Source organism: Glycine max, chromosome 14 (assembly GCF_000004515.6).
Source record: "Glycine max cultivar Williams 82 chromosome 14, Glycine_max_v4.0, whole genome shotgun sequence".
NCBI classification, from domain to species: Eukaryota; Viridiplantae; Streptophyta; class Magnoliopsida; order Fabales; family Fabaceae; genus Glycine; species Glycine max.
In genome coordinates, this window is record NC_038250.2 from 18570442 (window position 1) to 18593837 (window position 23396).

At 34.2% G+C, this 23396-nt stretch overlaps 3 protein-coding genes and 1 non-coding gene across 11 annotated transcripts; 1 reads left to right on the plus strand and 3 right to left on the minus strand.

Annotated features, from left to right (window-relative positions):
- Window positions 1-2547: 2547 nt before the first annotated feature.
- LOC121173398 (uncharacterized) lies at window positions 2548-4303 on the minus strand. The gene is made up of 2 exons (XM_041008838.1): window positions 2866-4303; window positions 2548-2770 (listed from the first exon to the last, which is right to left on the minus strand). The coding sequence occupies exons 1-2, from the start codon at window positions 3082-3084 to the stop codon at window positions 2594-2596; spliced, it is 396 nt and encodes a 131-aa protein (XP_040864772.1). The 5' UTR covers window positions 3085-4303; the 3' UTR covers window positions 2548-2593.
- A 104-nt stretch (window positions 4304-4407) lies between these two features.
- LOC100793446 (uncharacterized) lies at window positions 4408-13379 on the minus strand. 8 transcript variants are annotated; one of them, XM_014767263.2, is made up of 9 exons: window positions 13079-13372; window positions 12192-12820; window positions 9623-9713; window positions 8887-9117; window positions 8095-8203; window positions 6991-7036; window positions 6341-6426; window positions 5836-5894; window positions 4408-4704 (listed from the first exon to the last, which is right to left on the minus strand). In XM_014767263.2, the coding sequence occupies exons 2-9, from the start codon at window positions 12283-12285 to the stop codon at window positions 4596-4598; spliced, it is 825 nt and encodes a 274-aa protein (XP_014622749.1). In that variant the 5' UTR covers window positions 12286-12820; window positions 13079-13372; the 3' UTR covers window positions 4408-4595. The 8 variants fall into 8 exon arrangements, 7 of the variants coding, with proteins under 7 accessions (XP_014622749.1, XP_014622748.1, XP_003545525.2 ...); XM_014767262.2 differs by having other exon boundaries at window positions 12192-13372; XM_003545477.4 differs by lacking the exons at window positions 12192-12820; window positions 13079-13372 and adding an exon at window positions 9823-9993.
- MIR9732 (microRNA MIR9732) lies at window positions 9256-9359 on the minus strand. Its single transcript, NR_126768.1, has one exon. It is a non-coding gene; the product is annotated as a microRNA MIR9732 (primary transcript).
- Window positions 13380-14284: 905 nt separating the features above from the next.
- LOC102662165 (uncharacterized) lies at window positions 14285-15428 on the plus strand. Its single transcript, XM_006596657.1, has 2 exons — window positions 14285-14597; window positions 14689-15428. Exons 1-2 carry the CDS (start codon window positions 14285-14287, stop codon window positions 15426-15428), a joined length of 1053 nt encoding a protein of 350 aa, XP_006596720.1.
- Window positions 15429-23396: the final 7968 nt, after the last annotated feature.

Here is a 23396-nt window from a genome sequence, read left to right on the forward strand (position 1 = left end):
TGTGGTCCTGGAAGCAAGGAAATTTTTTTCTAAGAATACTCTCTTCAGGTCATCCCAGCTCGTGATGGACCTTGGAGCAAGGTAATACAGCCAGTCCTTTGCCACTCCCTCTAAAGAATAAGGAAAAGCCTTCAGAAATATATGATCCTCTTGGACATCTGGGGGTTTCATGGTGGAGCAGACAATATGAAATTCCTTCAAATGTTTGTGCGGGTCTTCACCTGCAAGGCCATGAAACTTTGGAAGCAAATGAATCAGTCCAGTTTTAAGAACATATGGGACATCCTCATCAGGGTATTGGATGCACAAGCTTTCGTAGGTGAAATCAGGTGCAGCCATTTCCCTTAGAGTCCTCTCACGGGGTGGAGGTTGTGCCATGTTCTCAGAATGTTCAAAATCAGAATGCTCATAATCAGAATGCTCAAAATTGTAATGCTCAAAATCAGGATGTTCAAAATCACCAATAACAGAATGCACAGATTCACCAGTAATGGAATGCTCAGGATGATCAAAAGGTATAAAATGATGCCTAACTAATCTATGAAATGTCCTAGCTATCTCAGGATCAAAGGGTTGTAAGTCAGATGGATTGTCTCTAGTCATACACTACATTCAGCATGCACAACTAGTTGCTTTGTCATGTAAATAAAGGTGCAGGTTTGAACTACAACTACCCTCAAATGATATCCAAATGACTTGAAATTTTGTGAGTAACCTTATAAAATGATGAGAAGATAGCACAAAAAATTTCAGGCAAAAATTCAAAGTCTAACTATGGAAGCTAAAAATGGTAGGTTAAGAAAAATAAGTGAATAAAACTTAAAAAATAAAAAACTTTTGACAGAATCACTATTTTTGGACGATGGAGACCTCAGCCAGCCTATGGCAGGTTGCTGTGCGTAGGAAATTTTTTTCTACCCCAAATACATATATAATAATTGCGATTCTGATAACCGGAGCAAAAGTTATGGTCGTTTGAAGTTTCGACAAACACAAAATTTGCTACTTTTTTGAAACTTTCAAATCTGACCAAACTAAAGGCTCTAGCTATTTTTCCCACAAAATATAGATTAAAAGAAGTTACCACAAAAAAAATTCAGCCAAAAATAACAACTCTAGCTACTAAAACAAAAAATCTCAAATAATTCAGCATGGGTGGTCGCTAAAATCCGTCTCTACTTGATTTCTACTACTACTCTGTTTTGCCGCAAGCAAAAGTGGTTGCTAAGTCCGTCGCAAAACACTATTCACAGCAAAACACCCAAAACTGAAACAGGGGAAGCGCTTAATAGGAAAACTGAAACAGAACATACACTAAACAAAATACCAGGACACTAAGCAGCACTAACACACATACTAATACAATACTAACAATTAAACATAAAACACGAAGGAATTAAACACACAACACTAGCTAGCTATTATGAACCTTTGGACACTGCTCCCCGGCAACGGCGCCAAATTTGATCGAGGCCGTACTCGAATCAAATAAACATGAAAATGCAGTAACTAGGAAGTGATCCTAGGTCGTTTCCCAACGAGCAATGACAAACCAAATGTTCATAATATACTTGCGCAGTAACAGTAACAATTGGGGGGGTTTGTTTGTTTTGTGATTAAAGAGCAGAACAAGTAAACTGGAATATGAAACTACTAATATTAAAAACGAGTTGTTTCCTCTGATTCAGAAGCCATTCTCTTATCCTGGGTTATGGAGAATTCGTCCCTAACAGTCAACCACTTAATCCAACCCTATTTCAATTTACTAAGCGAAAATCAACTTAGGGTTGTCAATACGTGATTAGGCACCACATACACCAGTTAGCCCTTCATCCATTAAGCATGAACGCAAGTTAGGCTCAGAGGCAATTAATCGAACACGAAGCGTGCACTGATTAATGTTCACGAATTTGGGATAACCGGTGAAGGGAAAACTGCCAGGAAACCACATTACAAACGAAACCTCAAAGAGAGTTGGGCTTCGTCCTCAAAAGGAAACAACACCAGAAAAACTAGCCTTCCATAGATTCAAACAGAAAAACGCAAATGAAACATGAAGCAGAAACGTAAGTGAACAGAAACGTAAATGAACAGAAATGTAAATGAAACAGAAACGTAAATGAAAATAGAAGAATAAGCAAGAGCGGAATTGTAATTAGAAGCAGAAAACGGAAAATTGCATTAAGAACGAAAACAGTAGCCTTAGAATAGAAAAACGTAAAAACCTAAAACAAAAGCTCTGAATAATAAAATAGCATAACAGAATAGCCTTGCACGAATCCCAAGGCTGCTATTTAAAAAGAGTCACTCAAAGTCACTGGGCCCTATTACAATACTCTGGCCCAAAACGAAATAAACACTGAACAACATAAAATAAAATTGCGAAATTTCCTAATTAGAAATTAACTAAGGTAAGCGCTGCTTTATTTGCCCTCTTCAAGTCCATAACCAAAATCCGGATTAAGCCCAATGTTTCATTAATTCCTGAAATTAGATTAAAAACATCAAATTAGCTAAATGAGCCCAAATAATAAAACTGTCTGATTAATTGACAATTAAGACCAATCAATAATTAAAATGGTGCAAAAAGGGTTTAGAAAATAGAAGAAAATGATGGCACATCAATAAGTCCAGGATCACCGGTTGCAACTGAACACCCGATCAATGGACTTAATCCTGTGGCAGCAACCAGCCCTTCAATCTCAGGCACTGGCCTCCCAATTAAAGCCACCTTCCTCCCGTGCGACACCAACTTCGGCTCATGACGCTCCTGAATTGAAGTACAAATCATTCCAAATATACAAATATATTTTTTTTTAATGACAAACAAATCAAGAAGAAGAAAAAATTAACAAATTATAATACCTGTCCAGTCCAAATGGCATGTGCAACATGCTCCGCAAATGAAGTCAACACTGATGGGTCACGTGGCTCACCAGGGAATCCCTCATCAGCATGTGACCCCTCAGCACCATCACGACCTAATTCCTCTGCAATAGTCGCATCTACGTCCGCAATCATCTGAGGTGCATCTTCACTCATCTGAGGAACATCGTCAGCCATATGAGGGACATCCTCAGTCATCTAAGAAACATCCTCCGCCATATGAGGAACATCCTCAGTCACCTAAGAAACATCCTCATCAACCGCAATATGTACTTGTTGCCTACGGGCTGATGCTGTAGGCCTATGCCTCCGGGGAACATCAATTGCATCATGCTCATCCGGTCTACCTCTGCCTATAACCCTAGCTAAAGCACGACCTAAACCTCGTGTTCTAACCATGATCTACAAATCATGAAGAACATGTATTTTTTTGGGTCAAATAAACTATTCATATAATTAAAAACCTACATATATTTACATAAATCTTCAGCCTTACGTTATAAACCCTAATCACACTACCCTAAGCATTGTTGACTATCCTAAACTAAACCCTACACACTCAACCACTAAACAAAAATATAAAAAACAAAAATTTAACCTAATATATAATATTTAAGTAATTTTTTTTACATACCACCATGCAAGAATAAATATTTCTATTATTACAAAACAAAACATACACAACTTAATTTATAAAAAAAATAACAACTTCATTTATATATAAAAAAACAAAACTAATTTTTTTTAAAAATTCCTACTACCGGAAGAACCTTCTTCCGGAGACACTATCGGAAGAAGTTTTTCCGGAGACACTCCCAGAAGAACTTCTTTCGGTAGCTTCAATTTCTTCTTACGGAAAAAGTTCTTTCGGAATAACATCCGGAAGAGCTTGTTCCAGATGAACAAACCGTTACAGGTGCCAGTTTTCAGACAAGTCTTCTACCCTAAAGTCAACTTCTCCTAAACTAAATAAACAACCTAGGAGGGGAGGGGAGATAGGGGATACTAACCTTGACGGCGGAAACGCAGCAACGACACCACAAAAGCTTTGAAAACGAACGGAAATGGCAGCCAGAAGGAAGAGACGCGCGGAGGAAGAAGGAAGAGAAGAAAAGCAAGAAGGCGGAAAGGTGGGGACTGCTGGGTGCGCTTCATTTTTAAAATTTTAAACAAGGGCAATTATGCCCATTCACATAATTGTTGGATGCACCTAGCATGTCCCAAAGATAAAAGACTCAATTGGCCCAATTCTTATTGGGCCACCCAAATTGCAGTTGTGATACTTGAATGGTGAAAAATATAATTAAGTCTAATATTAAATTTTGAAAGCTGTTATTATTTATTATTTACCGTTATTTTTTTTTCTTTTTGAAGACGATATACTTAACCAGAGTCTAAGATTAATTTATCGAGGTATTGAATTTTTATATATAAAAAATAAATTCTTATGTACTGTTATTCCCTATGGATGTATCCCTGCATCTCATTTTTGTTATCATTTCTTGCCAGATAGAATAAATAGAAGAGAGAAAGAGACACCTGTTATTAATCAGAAGAGTTATGTTTACATGGATACAGATTTCAACAGAGGTCTCTTAGAAATCAAATTCTCACCATTCATGTTTCTTTCTTTTCCCTAAACATCGAAGGTTCTCCCTCCCTCTCTGTTGTCTCTACCCAAAGAATTTGTACTAGTGGCTTTTCTGTACCTAGAATGACTTTAGAGTGTATGATTGCTTTCGAACCCATTCATCATAATCTTGCAGCGTCTGCTGAAGTAGTAGTGGCACCAGCTTGTCCACCAAAGCTTGCATCATTCTGTACATAGCCAAAAGAGATTAATCTTCCTAAGCAAAAACGGCAAGTTATTAAGTTTTCTTCAAAATGATAGACAAGAGTAAGACATACTTTGAGTACAAGACAAGGGCACCTTTACTTTTCATATTTAAGACGTGTTTGAGTAAATAGTTTAGTATTTGTTGAATAAGTTCTTATCACATGAAACTTATTCATAAGTTTACAGTGAAGTTTATTGAAATAAGCTAAATTTGAATGTCATAAACCACTTTTATGAGCCTAAATAGGCCCCTAAATAAATCCTCTAAAAGAAACAAAATGATTTTACACACAAGCATAAACAAAGTATATGCCACAGACATAGAACGTTGAAATGAAGAAAAAAATCACCAAATTCCCTGGAGAATTTTAAGTTCTGTTGTCTTCTAAACCTCAAATAATTTTTCATTTAAAGTCCAAATTGTAAAAAAAGGTTTCTCCCAGAGGGCCACAGGTTTATTTATCAACTATGTTAATCGCTGAATATGACTCCAATCACCTTGCATAGACTGAGTTCTTATTTATCATTTATGTTAAAATAGAATCCATAGCAAGTAGAAATTTTGTGCACATCCTGAAGAATCACTAGGAATTCCATCTCAATATTTACTAATACAATATGTAATGCCATAATTGGTAATGTCAATATTTAAGTAGGAAGCTTACTCAACTCGACAGATCTGAAGGAGAAATGTTAAGGTGAAATATTTACATGATGATAAACCTCTATGGTCTTACAAAGGCTACATCATAGAAAAGGGTAAGAAGGAGGAGATACTAAGCCATCAATCAGAAAAATAATGGCTGAAGATTTTTCCCTAAATTTAGTCCACAATAAAACTTGATAGATAACTGCAATATATTAGTTTCCTACTCCTCATATTAACTTTATATTCCAGTATTCTAGAATCTTTCAATTTCCAAGAAGTGGCTATTGTATATCTTCCTCCTTTCCAGAATTAGGCATAACATCTATAGCCAGTAATAGTTGGTAATTTTAAATTGAGAATCTACATGCAATACTTTATGTATAAATATATCATCAGAGAACTTGACCATGCGGAGTGCATAACCTAAAAGGATTAAATAAAAACTATGTACTAAATAACTCACATATTTCCAGGACCCTCAACAGCTGAAGTAGGCATCATGGTAAATGGTTGTGTGTAGATCTGCAGGCAGAGATCTTTCTTTTACAGATGAGAGAGGCAAATGCAAAAATCCATAATGTCAAACTGAAATATAGTTTAATGGTTACTAATTTCAAAACAGGTGACCTTTAACATATGAATATGCAGCAACAGAAAATGAATTAGTAAGGATTAAGAAGGAATGGGTCAACTTTAACTCATCAGTTTCTTAGAAAAGAAACAAAACAGAAATTGCACTTTCACCACAATAAAATTCAACTGAATCCATGGACTTTCTTTCCCATTAGGCTACAATATAATTTACATGAGGGTGATCTAAGTAAGGCAGTTCATGCCTTCATGGTCCTTGAAAACAAATTCAATCATCATAACACACAGGATTACCACTCGTCTATCCCAAGAAAGAGAAACAAATATGGATGTAACATTATATGTAATATTTATATATTTATGAGGATAAGACAAACCTCAAGTGTGAGATTCAAATTAACATCAACTTCTAAAAATGATTCGGCACCAGCACCACCCCATGTCATGTGGTTTCTCATGAATGCTGCAAATCCATAGAAATTATTAACAAACATTACCGTGACAATTCATAAAACACTGAAGTAGCCAAAAATGTCACATGAAACATGTATTGCAGATAAACTTGAATTCAGCAGAAAACTGTGTTGAAAGACTAGCTATTAGAAAGATAATAATATCAAAGGTTCTTGAGTAAATTTCTCTTGATATCTGGAGAAATTTCCATTTTAAGGAGTCTAAAAATCAGTTTGTTCTTTTCATCAAGAGGCCAACTAAATGGTTTTGTATCTGATCAACTACATAAATCCCATCGCATTTTCACAATTTTGTCTCTTTGCATTCATCTTAAGTCCTTTCCAGTATTTTCAGCACCACTGGGTGGGGAATATTACAAAAGATAGTATGGCCTATGGCGCTATGCTGTAAGGAAAACCAAACATCTTTCTCTCTGTTCTATGGAAGACAGAGCAGTTTCTTTGCACAAGGATTTTGATAGAAAATAAACATTTTTATAATTTAATTTGACAAAGCGAAGAATTTATATCCCATAAAACAAGGTATGACTATGCACACAGTACATTGTAGATACCTGAAAAGTGGTTGTTTTGCTCTTTCACAACTTCTGAACCCTCAAACTGAATAATATAGTAAAGTACCCAACAATTAAATGGGATGAGTGACAAAAGTAATGTTTCAAAAATTCATGTTCAATCAAACTAAGGTTTATATACATTTATTGAATCATAGGGCATTAATTAATATGCGTGTTTTAGGCATATAACTAACTTTTTTTTTAAATGCACATGCAAACTTAGAAATTAAGCAACTTTACTACTATGTGTATGTGTATATTTATTCATTGACTCTGTCTCTCTCACGCACAAACACACAGTTAGGATCTGTGGAAACCAATATAAAAAAACATACATACTTAGCACTATCTTTAAGTACTAAAAAATTTACTTTAAGAAATCCAGTTTTCATACAACAAATTTTTAGAAACTTTAAACAATTACATCTAATTTTAATGTAAAATTTTATATGACATGCACAATGAATACTCATTAATCTGGGAGTGGATAGTGTGGAACACTGATGGGTCTTTGAGACATGTATAAGATAACGGCGGGAAAGTAGAATGGGTTGGATTGTTTGCAAAGGTTCATGAGAGGAGAAATACAAATGCAGTTAGGGTAAGGTGGAAAAGTGGTGGGAGAGTGTAATGCAATGTACACATGAAGGCAAGGTATAGGAGAGGGGAATTGTGCAATGATAGGGGGGAGGGGGGAGGAGGAGAGAGAGAAACAGAAGGAAACGTGGATAAGGACAGGGCAAATAATGGTGTGGCATAACAGAATTTTAAGAGTGAATTGGTGGCTTAAGCCAGAGAGGGCAGAATCTATATATATCAGCTCTTATTTTTATCTCTTATAGTTGTGTTTCTTATGTTCGGCTGTGTTTCTGTTTATTGAGAAGTATTTTACCATGTAAAGGAGATTTCCTTGGGTTATATCTTATTTTAGTATCAATACCAATTCCTATAAAACATTCTTTAGTGTACAGCTAAAGGATCCTAACTTGTGTGTGTATAATGAATGTGTTTTTAGTGTCTCTATTACTCTCACCAAAAATGAAGCTGTTACGTCATGAACCAACCATTTTTGTTCTTTTCTGGTTGGGTTGAGGGGCACACCTTACAAGAAAGCATCTCAACCAAGCAATCTTCATCTGTTGAGGTAACCCGCAGATCCAGCAATGGGGCAGCTTCAAAGTTTAAAAATTGAAGTTTAGGCAGTTCACACCTACGCATACAAGAATAATTATTTGCTTTCAGAATCATACTTCTTCTGCCACAACCCTAGTGCAGTAAGATATTTGCCAAAGTTCATTAAAACATTCAGAAAAAGAAGTATTTGTTGTCTAAAACTCAAGTGTTTTGACAGTTTTTTATGAATAGTATTTTCAACCTATTTTGAATAAGAATAACTGATTCCATCAGCTGAACCATTTCAAAGTGTAGGAACTGTGAGAACCTAAATTTAAGAAACAGCTCCACTTTCTTGTGGACTCATGAAAATCACCTGTTTATCTACACGTGATCTTCATAAACAAGAAATACTTTTAATTTATAAAAAATACTTAAGAAACAGCTCCACTTTCTTGTGGACTCATGCAAATCACCTGTTAATCTACACGTGATCTTCATAAACAAGAAATACTTTTAATTTATTAAAAATCTAATAATTTTGGGTAGCTTCAGTTTGAGCAAAATTCAACACATGGCCTGTTATGCTCATTTGTATTGTCAGTGCCAAATATGTATGAAAAGAATTAGGTAAGCACCATAACCTGTAATCTGGTCCTGAAATTTACTCTAATTTATTTTGTCACAATCTAGATGAGTAACAAAATTTGCAGTATCCAAACCATTGAAACCTGAAAGAACTACTCAAGCCACCAAAACAGAATTAAGGAGGTAGCAGACCTGTATGTGTTAGCATCAAGAGATTGAAATGATTGGAAGGCCTTCGTGTTCAATACGGCTGCGATTCCACTAGGTTGGCTCAGAAATTCACTGATGTGATATTTATTGCCTCCAAGATCATCATTATATGTTGGCAGAATAATTCTCTCCTTTTTTGCAGCAAACAAATTTGCCTTCTTTTTGTCATTTGAATTCATGGAAGTTAATGCCTTCACCTTGAGATCCATTTTCCTAAATATTTCAATTCATGGTAAAAAAAAGCTAACAATTCTTAGCAAAGATCTCAATTCACAATATTTGAGTTCCACAACAAATCCAACAAAAAAAAAAACAAAAATAAGAACAAATTACTCTGACACCCCTGTGATTTCTTAAGATTGCACATCATACCCTTGCCTTTTTAACCCGTACAGTACCCCCTTAAGGAGAGATATTGTAAAGTAAGGCAAAGATATTGTGTGCAATCTCAAGAAACTACAAGGGAATGTCAATATAATTTGCTCTAAAAATAAACAAGAAGTACTACAAGATCTCATCAGTACACAAGTACACATAGCAAGGGAAAACTTTATCCTTAAAGCAAGTTCACACAATATAACTCGGATAAGTTGAAGCTATACGGCAGGTTGAATAGTTAAAAGAAAAGAGAAGGGGAGTAAGGTTACGGATTCGATACCCACTGTTAACAAAACTAACATTCTAACAACTATATATAAAAAAAAACTAACTAGCTAACCCGTGGCTGAATTTTTGTGTGGTGGGGGATGAACGTGTGACCCAAAATTGTCCATGTCCGTACCATTTGTTGCTCAAAAGGATAGCTTTTGCTGCAAAATCAAAGCACCAGGGATTAGGCTAAAACAGAGAAAGAGAACTCAGAATGGGAGTGTTTGATTGCAGAGAGAAGAGAAAGGAAATGGTAGTTAGAGTGATCACCCATTAATCTGTTGGGTGTTGAAGGAATACGAAGAAAAGGTTGAAACAAAAGCAGATTACAGAATAGTTGGACAAGGAATTGGGGAAATGCTGCTGTCTGTTACTGACAACTTTAACGGAAAACAGAGGTTATTAACCGCATAAGTGTTGCTATTTGCGAGGAGGGGAGGCATGATTTTTTTAATCAATTATTAATCTTGAATTCATTTAAATAGTTAACAAAAGTACAATGCAATTGAAAAATTAATGTTGATTTTTCTAATTAATACTCCCCTTGGGTCTTTATTATAAAACACTTTGTACATCAATCACACCAATAAAAATAATTAATTTAATTGATTTTATTGTTTTTTTAAGTTACTAATGCATAAATTATTTCTTTATTAATAGTTATTAACTTGTTACGCGTTATGTGAAAATATTAAAATTTACAAGTATTATACATCACTATCAATAAAAACATAAATACTTAAAATATTGAATAACAACAACTAATGGAAAAAAATTAAATATTTCATTTGAATTCTAAAATGTGTTATAAAAAAGATTATCAATTCCTTCTAAACTATGTCATAATAAATAGGTAAGTAATTATTATTATACTTTATCTTCTAATATACTTATGATTCATTTTAGAGGATTTAAATTCACCAAAGAGTTTAGTTTAATTGCTTTTGAATTGTGAGTTATTGTAAATTTGTTTTACATGTTTTTTTATTCTTACATATAGAAGATGAGGAGCTAAATCCAAAAATAGGATTTGTCCAAATGGTATTAGGGTCAAATCTTTTGAGGTTTAATGTTGAAGTTTTATAGATGAATTAAATATAATTAAAAATAAATTTTTTTATTAAAGATGATCAATTAAAATTTTTAAAAAGGATTAATCATCTATAAAATTAATGATATATTACACCTATAATTTGGGGAAAAAACACACACAAACATTAATGTAATATTTAATGTTATAAATTGTACATTTGTACAATCAATTTTATTTATATATACATAAATTTTGTTTATATTATATATACAGTACTTGTGCGTGTCTAAAAACTTGTTATTTTTCTTACTGTACTAATTAAAATAGTTAGTTTATGAAAGATTTTAAAATAGAAAATATATATGCATAATATATATATATATATATATATATATATATATATATATATATATAATATTATCCTTAATTATTATTTTAAATAAATTATTATGAAGTATTTAAAACTAACATAATATTTGTTTTTTAATGTATATTTTAATTCATGTTGTAGATATTTTATAATTAACCCTTTAAGAAACTCCTTGAAAAGATTTTATATCCATTATATTATTTCAATTTTTTTGTAAAATGTTAAAACACTTTAAAAAAGGTAAAAACATAATCAATATTTAATAAAAAAAAGTATTTATCTATACCAAAAAAAAAGTATTTATTAGATTAAAGATGTAAAAGCCATTTCATTCATACTTTAAAGTTTTTTAAATAATTAAAAATAATTCATTCCTAAGTATATTAAATATTCTAATTAATACTTTTATTATACAAGAATGAGAATGTAATATAAATTTATAATCTATTTAAATTACGCAAAGTTCTCCCTGTAAGATTAATCCTAGTTACCTCTTAACCACTATTTTTAAGGCATCAGACATATGCCTCTTATTTCTTGCATATTAAAGAATATTAACTTATACAAATAATGAACTTATAATTAATAATTTGTCAGAACAATAATTAAATAATATTTGATAATTTTATTAATTATTTATAAAAATAAAATATTAAATACTCAATATAATTAAAATTTTAATTTCATTAAATATTTTTTATTGCTATTCATTTTAAGTATAAATGCATAATTAGTATTTTCCATTCATTTATATATTTAAATTTTAAACTACCCATATAAAATGAAAATCTGACATAAAAAACAATGATTACTCTCACAATGTTATTGAGATTATAACTACTTCTCCGCATAAATAAAGGAAAGCATTAACAATTTATTACTTAACTTTTTCATTCTTTTTTTCCAATGTCAGTCTCAAATGAAAAATGACCTATTTAGTCTTTTATTTTATTTTATTTTCAATTTGATCTTTTATTTTTTAAGAAATTTGTTTTAATTTGATTCGATAAACTGATGTTGTTAATTAGATAAATATTGGCGTCCAAGTATAAGTAGAAAATGTAACCTTCTCTCACCTCTTCTTCTTCCTCTACTTACTAAACAAAAACAATCAATGAAAGACATTATTCAAAAAACAACAACAATCATAAAACATGACAAATTATAGATTTGTCTGAGTTGGCGACATCGAAGTCGTGACACAATGAAAGGGGCATGAAAGCTGTGAAAACGAACCTCGAAATCGTGATACATATGCACTCCACGCCATAGATCTGCACTTCGTCATGATAGATCTGCCAAGGACTTCATGGTCGCTCGTTGACAACATTAGGAAGATTCCCAATAAGACCTCATCAACGACCTTAGATTCCTCCTTTGACGTTAGGCAGATGTTGTCTAGTGAAGTTGTAGCACGTGCACCAGACAACAATTTGACATGTTTTTATCTTCAGAGTGCTTCTGTATTAACCCTGAGCTTTGCACTTGTTCTTCGGCGGTTTTCTTTTTCTTCTCCTGATAGCGTTATCGGTCTTTTTGTGAGAATTGTTCCATTTGATCCATGCATTACTTGTTTTATCCATGTTTTTTTTCCTTGATTTCATCACTAGTCTTCCTCAAATCACTGTTGAGGCTCTCCATTTTCATCCACATCTTCTCTCCCTTTAATGATATCAAGAAATGTCTGCTTCACGATTCTGTCCTCTAGACTGTGAAAAGATATGACAGCAAGCCTACTCCTAGGTGCAAGGCAATCAAAAGAAGAATAGAGGGAATCCTCAAGTGTCTTCAGTTCATCATTAACAGCGATTCTCAGAGCTTGAAACACCCGGGTTGCAGTCTTTATCCAACCTTTCCTTCTACCTCTTACAACGTAATTAAAACTTTTATATGGATAATTTCATTTCACACTTTTTAATGATAAAATTTATAAGCAGAGCACAAAATCATGTTATAAATTCTCTTCAAATGTTATAGCAAACATGAAGATCAGGAATGACATTGTAGAGAAAATAACGAGAAAGTATGTGATAAATAATAATCAATTAATGAACACACATGAGAAATTATGCTTACAGTAAAAAAGAAACAGAACTGCAAAAGAAAACTGGAGAAGGAGATACCTCTCATTAGAGGAGTCAGAATAAGATCTAGCAAATCACTAGTCAAATGCAATGCTCCATGTAATGGGTTATTGATAATTTTCTTTTGCAGAGTTTGCCAATTACTTTCTTCGACATACCCCCTTCAGAATCTGGCCAGGAATCGAATGCCTTCTGCTTTAAGACTGGCCTGTCACAGGCCTGTGCATCAGTTCTACGAAAGAAAAATGATGTAATACTTTACAGCAAATGGGCAACCATATATCATAATCATCACACGAGAAAGATTGAAGAAAGCCATCAAAGAAGTTTCCAGCATAAAAGCTTTCTTGCAATTGCATATGATATGTAGCTTTAGGCCTGAATCCTTCTTTCCATTCTAGAGAAGTACTATGGTTCACTACCTAACAGAAGCAAAAACAATAAATGGTATCGGTTATCTTGTATAAGAAAATTTAATCCTCATTAGAGACGGCAGACAAATCAATTAATAACTTTGTAAATAAATTTTGGACAAAGAAAAATAAATCTGCAGTTTTCCCATATGTAAAACTGAAGTGGTTCACGGTTAAATTACATCCCATATGATTCAATATGAAGTGGAATTATATAATCAAAACTGAGTCCCTTTTAAATCGTTGGAAATTTGAGATGTTGAAAATTATAGGGTACTCCTTGATCAATGAATATTTTAAGTAAAATGATTTCAAAATTTCGGTTGTCATATCAAATGCAATTGGTAATCAGCATGGTACCTACATGAAAACTAGGAATAGTAAAAAATGAAGCTTATAATTAATAGAAAAGAGGACTGCAAAGAACAAAAGACCAACAGTTTCAGCTTAAAAATTGTTTAAGAACTGCAATCATATACATTGGCTAAGACAATATTTAGAGCTTTTGTAGATTTTTCAAATTATTCATGGGAATACCTTCTTAGATATTAATTAGAAAAATAATAATAACAAGTTTTATGAGCCTTAAATTGTGGAAGATGAAAGTTGTAAAGTTGTAAGTTACAAAGTCTTGAATAAGCAATTATGTGAGCATTCAGTATTCTTGAATAAACAAATTATGTGAGTAGTCACTCTATTCTAGTATAAATAGGGGATCATACTCTTGTATTTGGTGTGCCAAATGAAATAAAATCTTCTTCTTCTTCCAACAAAGTGGTATCAGAGCTTCAGTTCTAGAGCGTTGAGAGAGAAACACTTTGTGAGTTGAGAGATGGCAAGCAATGGATTGAGTATGTTTCAATTCCCTCGTCTTACCAAAGAGAATTATGATAATTGGTGTCGTCGCATGAAAGCCTTGTTAGGTTCTCAAGATGCATGGGAGATTGTAGAGAAATGTTATATCCAACCTCAAAATGAGGCTATTTTGTCACCAAATGAGAAGGAGACTTTGTTGAAGTCGAAGAAGAAGGATCAACAAGCACTTACTTTCATTCATCAAGGTTTGGATGAAGCTATGTTCGAGTTGGTGTCAAATGCAACCACATCCAAAGAAACATGGGAGATTTTGAAAACCTCCCTTGAAGGTGTTGATAAGGTAAAAAAAAAAGGTGCACCTACAAACTCTACGTAGAGAGTTTGAATCATTGCATATGAAGGAATCCGAATCTATCTCAGATTTTGGCAACAAGGTGTTGGCTATTGTGAACCAAATGAAGCGTTATGGAGAAAATATGGAAGATGTTCGTGTGGTGGAAAAGATCCTTCGCTCCTTAATCGCTAAATTTGATTATGAGGTTTGTGCTATTGAAGAGTCTAAGGATTTAGACTCAATGATTGTAGACCAATTGATGGGTTCTCTTCAAGCCTATGAAGAAAGGTTCAATAGAAGACATGATGAGCCATTGGATCAAGTCCTCAAAGCCAAAGCTTCTTTGAAAGAAAATGGAGGAGAAAGTAGTCAAAAAGCATGTGGACGTGGAAGAGGACGTGGTCGTGGCCAAGGAAGAGGAGGAAGAGGAGATCGTGATAATTTTGACAATAATGAATGGAGGAGCCATCAATCCACTAGAAGTTGTGGAAGAGGAAGAGAAAGAGGTAGAAACAATTATGAAAAAGCATATGAAAGGAGGTATGATAAATCTAATGTTGAATGTTTTAATTGTCATAAATATGGCCATTACTCTTGGGAGTGTAGAACAAATGTTGAAGAGAAGGTCAATCTTGTTGATGATAAAGAAGATAAAGAAGTTGAAGAGCCAGCACTACTACTATCACTTAATAATGGTGAGAAGGAAGACAAATGCTTATGGTATCTTGACAATGGAGCAAGCAATCACATGTGTGGATGCAAAGAGAAATTTGTGGAACTTGATGAGAAGGTGAAAGGAAATGTTTCTTTTGGAGATTCTTCCTAGGTGCAAATCCAAGGAAAAGGTACCATTTTAATTTCTTTAAAAGATGGTGCTCACAAATTAATCACGGATGTTTACTATGTTCCTAAACTAGAAAACAATATTTTGAGTTTGGGACAACTTGTTGAAAAAGGGTATGAAATTCATATGAAAGATTGTTGTTTATGGCTTCAAGATCAAAAATTTAATTTGATTGCCAAGGTGTTTATGTCAAGAAATATAATGTTCACTTTGAATATTAAAACCAATGAAGCAAAATGTTTGAAGGCTAGCATAAAAGATGAATCATGGTGTTGGCATATGAGATTTGGGTACTTGAATTTTGGAGCACTAAAATCCTTAGGAGAAGAGAATATGGTGAAAGGGATGCCTCACATCAACCATCCTAATCAATTGTGTGAAACATGTCTCCTTGGAAAGCATGCAAGAAGGAGTTTTCCAAAAGAAGCTAATTCAAGAGCAAATGAGCCTGTCCAACTTGTTTACACCGATGTGTGTGGCCCAATCAATCCTCCTTCATGTGGTAACAATAAATATTTCTTGCTTTTTATTGATGATTATAGTAGAAAGACTTGGGTTTATTTTCTAAAGCAAAAATCTAAGGCATTTGTAGTTTTTAAAAATTTTAAAGCTCTTGTGGAAAATGAGAGTGGTTATGTAATCAAAGCTCTAAGATCCGATAGAGGTGGCGAATTCACATCAAAAGAATTTAATGAATTTTGTGAAAAATATGGGATTCGTCGCCCTCTAACAGTTCCTAGATCTCCACAACAAAATGGGGTAGCAGAGAGAAAAAAATAGAACTATTCTTAATATGACTTGATGTATGTTGAAGGCTAAAAATATGCCAAAGGAATTTTGGGCCGAAGCTGTTGCATGTGCCGTTTATTTGTCCAATCGCTCCCCAACAAAGAATGTCAAAGATCAAACACCACAAGAAGCATGGAGTGGAGTGAAGCCAAGAGTTGATCACTTGAGAGTATTTGGGAGCATTGCATATGCTCATGTACCCGACCAAGGAAGATTCAAGCTTGGTGATCGGAGTGAGAAACATGTGTTCATTGGCTATGATGCAAGTTCAAAAGGCTACAAATTGTACAATCCAAACAATGGAAAGACAATTGTGAGCCGAGATGTCGAGTTCTATGAAGAAGGCACATGGAATTGGGAGGAGAAAGAAAACACTTATGATTTTTTTCCGTACTTTGAAGAAATAGATGAAGAAGCCTTGACTCCAAATGATTCAACTCCAGCTCTTTCACCAACTCCTTCAACCAATGAAGCCTCATCATCTTCCGAAGGGAGTTCAAGTGAAAGGCCAAGAAGAATGAGAAATATTCAAGAATTATATGATGAAACTGAAGTTATAAATGATTTGTTTTGTCTTTTTGTTGACAGTGAATCCTTAAACTTTGATGAAGCAATGAAAGACAAAAGGTGGAGACAAGCCATGGAAGAAGAAATCAAAGCCATTGAGAAGAACAACACTTGGGAGTTATCAAGCCTTCCCAAAGGTCATGAAGCAATTGGAGTCAAATGGGTGTTCAAAATCAAGAAGAATGCAAAAGGAGAGGTTGAGAGACACAAAGCAAGACTTGTAGCTAAAGGCTACAAGCAACAATATGGAGTTGATTATGATGAAGTGTTTGCACCGGTTGCCTGCATGGAGACCATTCGTCTTCTTATTTCCTTGGCAGCTCAAAAGAAGTGGAGAATTTTTCAGCTTGATGTAAAATCGACATTTCTAAATGGCTATCTTGAAGAAGATGTCTATGTTGAACAACCAATGGGTTTTGTCATCGAAGGTCAAGAAGGAAAAGTCTTGAAATCGAACAAGGCGTTGTATGGTCTAAAGCAAGCACCGAGGGCATGGAATACTCGCATTGACAAGTACTTCCAAGACAATGGGTTTGTTCGTTGTCAAAATGAGTATGCTCTTTATGTTAAAACTTTTAATAATGGTGATGTCTTATTTATTTGTCTTTATGTGGATGACCTTATCTTTACCGGCAATAACCCAAATTTGTTTGAAGACTTCAAGAAGTCCATGTCTCGTGAATTTGATATGACAGATATGGGACTCATGTCATATTACTTGGGAATGGAAGTGAAGCAAACGGAGAATGATATCTTTGTCTCACAAGGAAGCTACACAAAAGAAGTGTTGAAGAAATTTAATATGCTTGATTGCAATCCCGTGAACACACATATGGAAGGTGGCTTGAAGTTATCAAAGTTTGATGAAGGAGAGAAGGTAGACTCCACGGTCTTCAAGAGTCTTGTGGGGAGTTTAAGGTATCTAACCAATACAAGGCCCGATATTCTATATGCGGTGGGAGTTGTGTGTCGCTTTACGGAGGCTCCTACCTCTTCTCATATAAAAGCTGCAAAAAGAATTTTCGTTACTTGAAGGGTACAATTGATTTTGGATTGTTTTATTCTCCCTCCAATAACTATAAGCTTGTGGGATTTTGTGATAGTGATTTTGCCGGAGATGTTGATGATAGAAAAAGTACTACCGGATTTGTATTTTTTATGGGTGATTGTGTTTTTACATGGAGTTCTAAGAAGCAAGGCATTGTGACACTTTCTACTTGTGAAGCCGAGTATGTAGCTGCAACTTCTTGCACATGTCATGCCATTTGGCTAAGAAGATTGTTGGAGGAACTTCAGTTGTTGCAAAAGGAAAGCACAAAGATCTATGTTGATAATAGATCTGCACAAGAGCTTGCCAAGAATCCGATGTTCCATGAACGAAGTAAGCATATAGATACAAGGTATCATTTCATTAGAGAGTGCATTACAAAGAAAGAAGTAGAATTGACTCATGTGAAAACTCAAGATCAAGTTGCGGATGTTTTCACCAAGCCTCTCAAATTTGAAGATTTTCGAAGATTGCGAGCAAAACTTGGTGTGCAGAAGAATTTTCCAATTAAGGGAGGATGTTAGATATTAAATAGAAAAATAATAATAACAAGTTTTATGAGCCTTAAATTGTGAAAGATGAAAGTTGTAAAGTTGTAAGTTACAAAGTCTTGAATAAGCAATTATGTGAGCATTCAATATTCTTGAATAAGCAAATTATGTGAGTAGTCACTCTATTCTAGTATAAATAGGGGATCATACTCTTGTATTTGGTGTGTCAAATGAAATAAAATCTTCTTCTTCCAACATACCTTGGTTTGTTTTGGGAGGAGCATTGCCTATTGTCAACCAGCAGAATGCATTAGTGCTTCCGTTGTTTTCGCGCTTAATGGCGACAATCAAACAAACTGATAAGCAGTGCAGAAGATCATGGAAACTAGGTGGGCAGGTTTTCATGAGCATTTGCAAAATTGGGATGGAAACTAGGTGGGCAGGTTTTCATGAGCATTTGCAAAATTGGGATGGCTTCAGCAGTAATCGTAGCTTATTGGCATAGTTGACCAAGATTGTCTAGCAAGCAAAACGTGACAAGTATAGAATCCTGAGTCGCTTCTCCGTGCCCCTACCTAATGAGGAATGCAAAGAGTTCCTGCTTCAGATGTGTGGAGCTTATCGAAGTTCATGAATATCACCCGTAGAGTTCTCAAAATCTTCACATTGATTGTGGCAGTGGACCATAACTCTCTTTCCAATCTATATGTGAAAATTTAATTTTCTCATTAAATATAAATAGGATTGACAGTGAAAAAATGTTTACACATCCTCCATTTTTCTAAAATGAAACTAAAATCTAAAAACAGAAATATAATTGAACTAAAAGATTTATACTAGGAGTGAAAAGAAAACAGGAAGGAGATTAATTTATTCATACATGTTGACAATATCCAATTACTCTGAAAAACGTCCATTATGAAGAGTAACTACGTAATGCTTGTAAAAAACACTCGAATAATCAAAACTTGGTTGTTTTTTTACTTCCAAAAAGTTCAAAATGAAACATAGGCTGAATCACAAGTTGAAGGTATCTCTTTGAATTCTAATAATATTGGTTCAAACAGCAAAATAAAAAGTGTTTCCCATAATTAAACTACAATTAGTTATCAAAACCTAATCCTTGTAAATTAAACAAACATTATCATGAAGCTTTCATACAGGAAAAAATGTGCAATTAAAAGAATTTCTATTTAGTCCATCAAACCAAAGACTACTAATAAACAAAACAGACATGATTAGAGAGCTATGAGACATGACAAAAGTAGTTGCTCTAAAAGTATGCATCAGTGTAAAGCAAGGAACACTATCAATATGGACAATTATGATGTAACTGATCAACTCATTTGACACATATTCTTGCAATGTATGGCTTGTGCAGCAACTTCTGCGTTTGGAGACAGCAGCAGTTCCTGAATCACCAGCTTCTGTAATGGCTTGACTATTAGTCCTGGTGTTCATGACAAACTTTTGCAATGCACAAATAGCCACCACCCTTCATTTCTTCAGTTGGCCGATCTTCAAGTAAACCTATCAATGCACGACATTCTGGGAAAGATCTCCCAAAGGCCAAAGCTAAAGCAGAAAGAAGTTTGCCAGACTGTGATCTGGTTAGATACTTGGATAAAGGCCCTATAGCATACCTAGACACCTTCATCTCTCTTACTCTCACATCTAGTAATCTACCAGATTCTTCTTCTCAATGATGAGATCTTAAAAGGTCCAACAACAGCTTCCATCATCTGCTCAGCACTTGAAGCACCGCTTCTGTCATGAACTCTTGAAGCATTAAGGGCTATGCTAAGTGTTGAGTGCAAAAGTTTTACAAGAACCACCACAGGAACTTTAAAATAGTAATCGGCATTGGAATATAATACATTAAGAGAACTAAAGCAGCTGATTCCCAGAGTGCATGTGGTGGTTAAGGGTCTTATTGAATAATAACCTTTGCAAGCTCAAAAATACCTCCTGCATCAGTAACTGCCTTTGTCCAATTTGTGGAAATTTTTTCCAAAGCTTTTATCATTGTTTGCTTTAAGTTCAATATTCCAAATCCTGAAAGTTGTACGAGTGGCACAACTGAATACTTTGTTGTAATATCTTGCTAAAAATGTTCCTGCACAAGAAGGTGAGATAACGGTTCTGTGCCCAGCTGCTGAATTGTTTGGAATGGGGATTCCAGAAGAGAAATCAAGGGTCCAACAACTTGGCTTGGAGTAAGCTTCAAGGTTGCAAGACTTTGAGGTTCCTCCAATATATTTACAAGTGCTTATATGCTGTCCCCATAAGCTGAAAACTCAACAGAGTAAAACACGGAAAAGAGGTTCTGCAATTTCTGTGGCATTTAAAATGTGAAACAGCTCTGCTATTGCACTACTATTATTTAAAATGTGAAACAGCTCAGCTATTGTGGAGCATAAAGACTGAGGTGCTAATTGAAGTAGCTTGAGACAATTATCAATAATGCCATCTTTCACAATGTCTAGTTTACTTGGAGCCCTGTCTTTGCCCAATTTGATAAGAGCAGATATATGGAAGCCTTGAACTGTGCAGCTGCAATGTTGGGAATTTTCCAGTCAGAATTGGAGAATATTAGATCTTATGTCCTAATTGGTATTAGAATAGGAACAGAATCAGGGTAGAAACTTAACTACACAGATGTTTCTTAATTAATTTTTGGAATGGAGCTTGTAAGGTCTCCATTTAATGCATCGACACCATGTTTACGTGATGCTTCATTTTGTGATTGTATATGATATACATACTGTTCATAGGTCTTTCAGTTTCATTGTTTTATTTCCTAGATCAATCTGCGGGATCTATCATCGATGAATTGTTTGCCTTAGGCACCGCAAAAGAGGGATCTAAATTCCAGGTCTAGTGGTAATTTCACTGCTACAATATCAAATAAAGGGTAATGCATCAAGCAATTGAAATAGGAGCCTCCACAATTCCTTCTCACAGCGTGTTTGAAAAACATGTCCATTTTGTAAGAGTCGTGAAAGCTGCAACAGGGAGCTTCCATCTGGATGTGGAAAATTACAATGTGAATGTGTGATCAAACATGTTCTCTATGTTATAAACATCCAATCGAAATGGGCCTGTCGATGTCATGAATTAGCTGGGAAAATGTTTCACTTTTGACAGGAAATTAATTGAAGAATCACTACTTCTTTTCAGTTTGGCTACCCTCATAGTAGAGGAAATTTAAAATGTGATATTCTCTGCTGTTTTTTGTAGTTTTTGTTTTGAAAATCTTTGTGAACCAGTTACTCCGGGTCTATGTAGCATGCAGGTCTGTGACTAGGAACAATTTTTTTGTGAGGATTAATAAAGGCTGCCATTAAAGCACATCTTCTGTGATATACTAACACAAAAGCAATTCCACATTACACCCTTTTTGTTTAAATGGTAACAATGTTCGAAATTTTACACCTATGACAATCATCACAAACTTTTTTGTTGTTTTATTAAACAATAGTGATAGTTTGCTGCTTTTTCAACTACAGATTTGAAGGAAAGATGACGGAAGACAGAATACAAAAAAGACTCCAAAGGCATCATTTTTCACTGACATATTACCCTTTATATGATTCTTTCCTGATATCTGTATTGGTATATTGTGTTGAGGATGCTTTTTAAATAAAAACCAATATTTTATCTGATTTCCTTTTATGTCCTTTGGTGGCTAGTCTTCAGTTGGTGATATGCTTTTTAACACTCAAGAGTCTATTATTCAACATATGATATTAAAGAATGTCAGCATCCTGAAAGATGGGAATAATGTAATGTGAATGTTCTTTTATATTCTAAATTTATAGGTAATTGCTCTCAGCAGAGACAAAAATGCAGGTATAATGTTCCACCAAATGAGAAAGTTTGAACAACCAGATTTCAAAGACCACATGTATGTATTAACTGTCATGTCATGAGCAACTCCAATTCGTGCGCCATTAGAGGAATTTTGTATCAAGCCCCAATATAGATAAATAAAGGCATCAAACAAAACACAAGAGAACCAGAAACCCACTAAATGTGTAAATGAAGTAGTATAATCTTTGGAAGCAATAATTCATATCCATGAAACGTAAATCTACATAGAATAATTAAAACTAAGAGTAATATTCCTCATTTTCAAAGTCAAAATACACTTTCAAATTCAATTTGTGCATTTAAACTCTTCTTAGAAGCACGCATCCAACCCATCTTCAGGATGAAGTTCCAGTAATCACAGTCTCTACTTATTTGGTACAGTTTTGCTCTAAATCATAAATGGCCATTTGGCCTTGAATTTGTGGCATGTACTGTAACACGTGCCTTTTGGGTTTTCCATTTTAAAAAAAATAAAATTAATTAGGTCATAAGTTTCTCCACTATATAAACTAACTTTTAACTCAGAGCAGCTTTTACAAAAACACATTTTGTTATCTTTTCTTCTTCTGATGCACAAGAACCCTAACAGAGCAATCGGAAGAGGAGCTCTAGAGAACACCAGAAATGTCATTGCTAACAAATAACGCTTGAGCGACTACATCGAGGATCAATTTTTGGGTTATTTTGGAATGTTTTATGAAGTTCAACTATGTGTTGTTTTGTTTTAATCACGGATTTAGTGTGTTTGATGGACCAATTGGTGTTTCGATGCGAATTTGTTGTAAAATTGATGTGTTCTTGTGTTGAGTGTGTACCTTAGGCGTTAGGATTCTTTATAAGGAGCATAAAAATTGTGTGGTTGTGATTTTGTTATAGAGGATATATTAGCCTTTCAATCTTGTTGATTCTTTTCTTTAAATTTTCGACGCCCCAGTGTATACACTACACATATTGACACTTTTATTTCACAAGCTTTATATTTTCTTACGTGTAGGTGACTTCTCATCATGAAATTTATATGTGCAAAGGTTATTAGATAATTGAATTGACTAAAATCATTTGAAGAAATTGATTGAAGCTTTATTCACATTGTAATTAGGAAATTCTTTAATGTCTGAGACTTCGTTGAAATATGTTTAGGATATAGGTATACATGTTTTTCATGCAAATCAATATAAGTAT

Coding starts and splice junctions, on each gene's coding strand:
- LOC121173398 (XM_041008838.1), bottom strand. CDS start 3,084: ATGACTGAGGATGTCCCTCATATGGCTGACGATGTTCCTCAGATGAGT. Junction 2,771..2,865: donor ATGCCATTTGGACTGGACAG/GTATTATAATTT, acceptor ACTTCAATTCAG/GAGCGTCATGAGCCGAAGTT.
- LOC102662165 (XM_006596657.1), top strand. CDS start 14,285: ATGGCAAGCAATGGATTGAGTATGTTTCAATTCCCTCGTCTTACCAAA. Junction 14,598..14,688: donor TTTGAAAACCTCCCTTGAAG/GTGTTGATAAGG, acceptor AATCTATCTCAG/ATTTTGGCAACAAGGTGTTG.
- LOC100793446 (XM_014767263.2), bottom strand. CDS start 12,285: ATGTTGTCAACGAGCGACCATGAAGTCCTTGGCAGATCTATCATGACG. Junction 8,204..8,886: donor CTTGATGCTAACACATACAG/GTCTGCTACCTC, acceptor TTGTATGCGTAG/GTGTGAACTGCCTAAACTTC. Junction 7,037..8,094: donor TTGAGATGCTTTCTTGTAAG/GTGTGCCCCTCA, acceptor TATATTATTCAG/TTTGAGGGTTCAGAAGTTGT.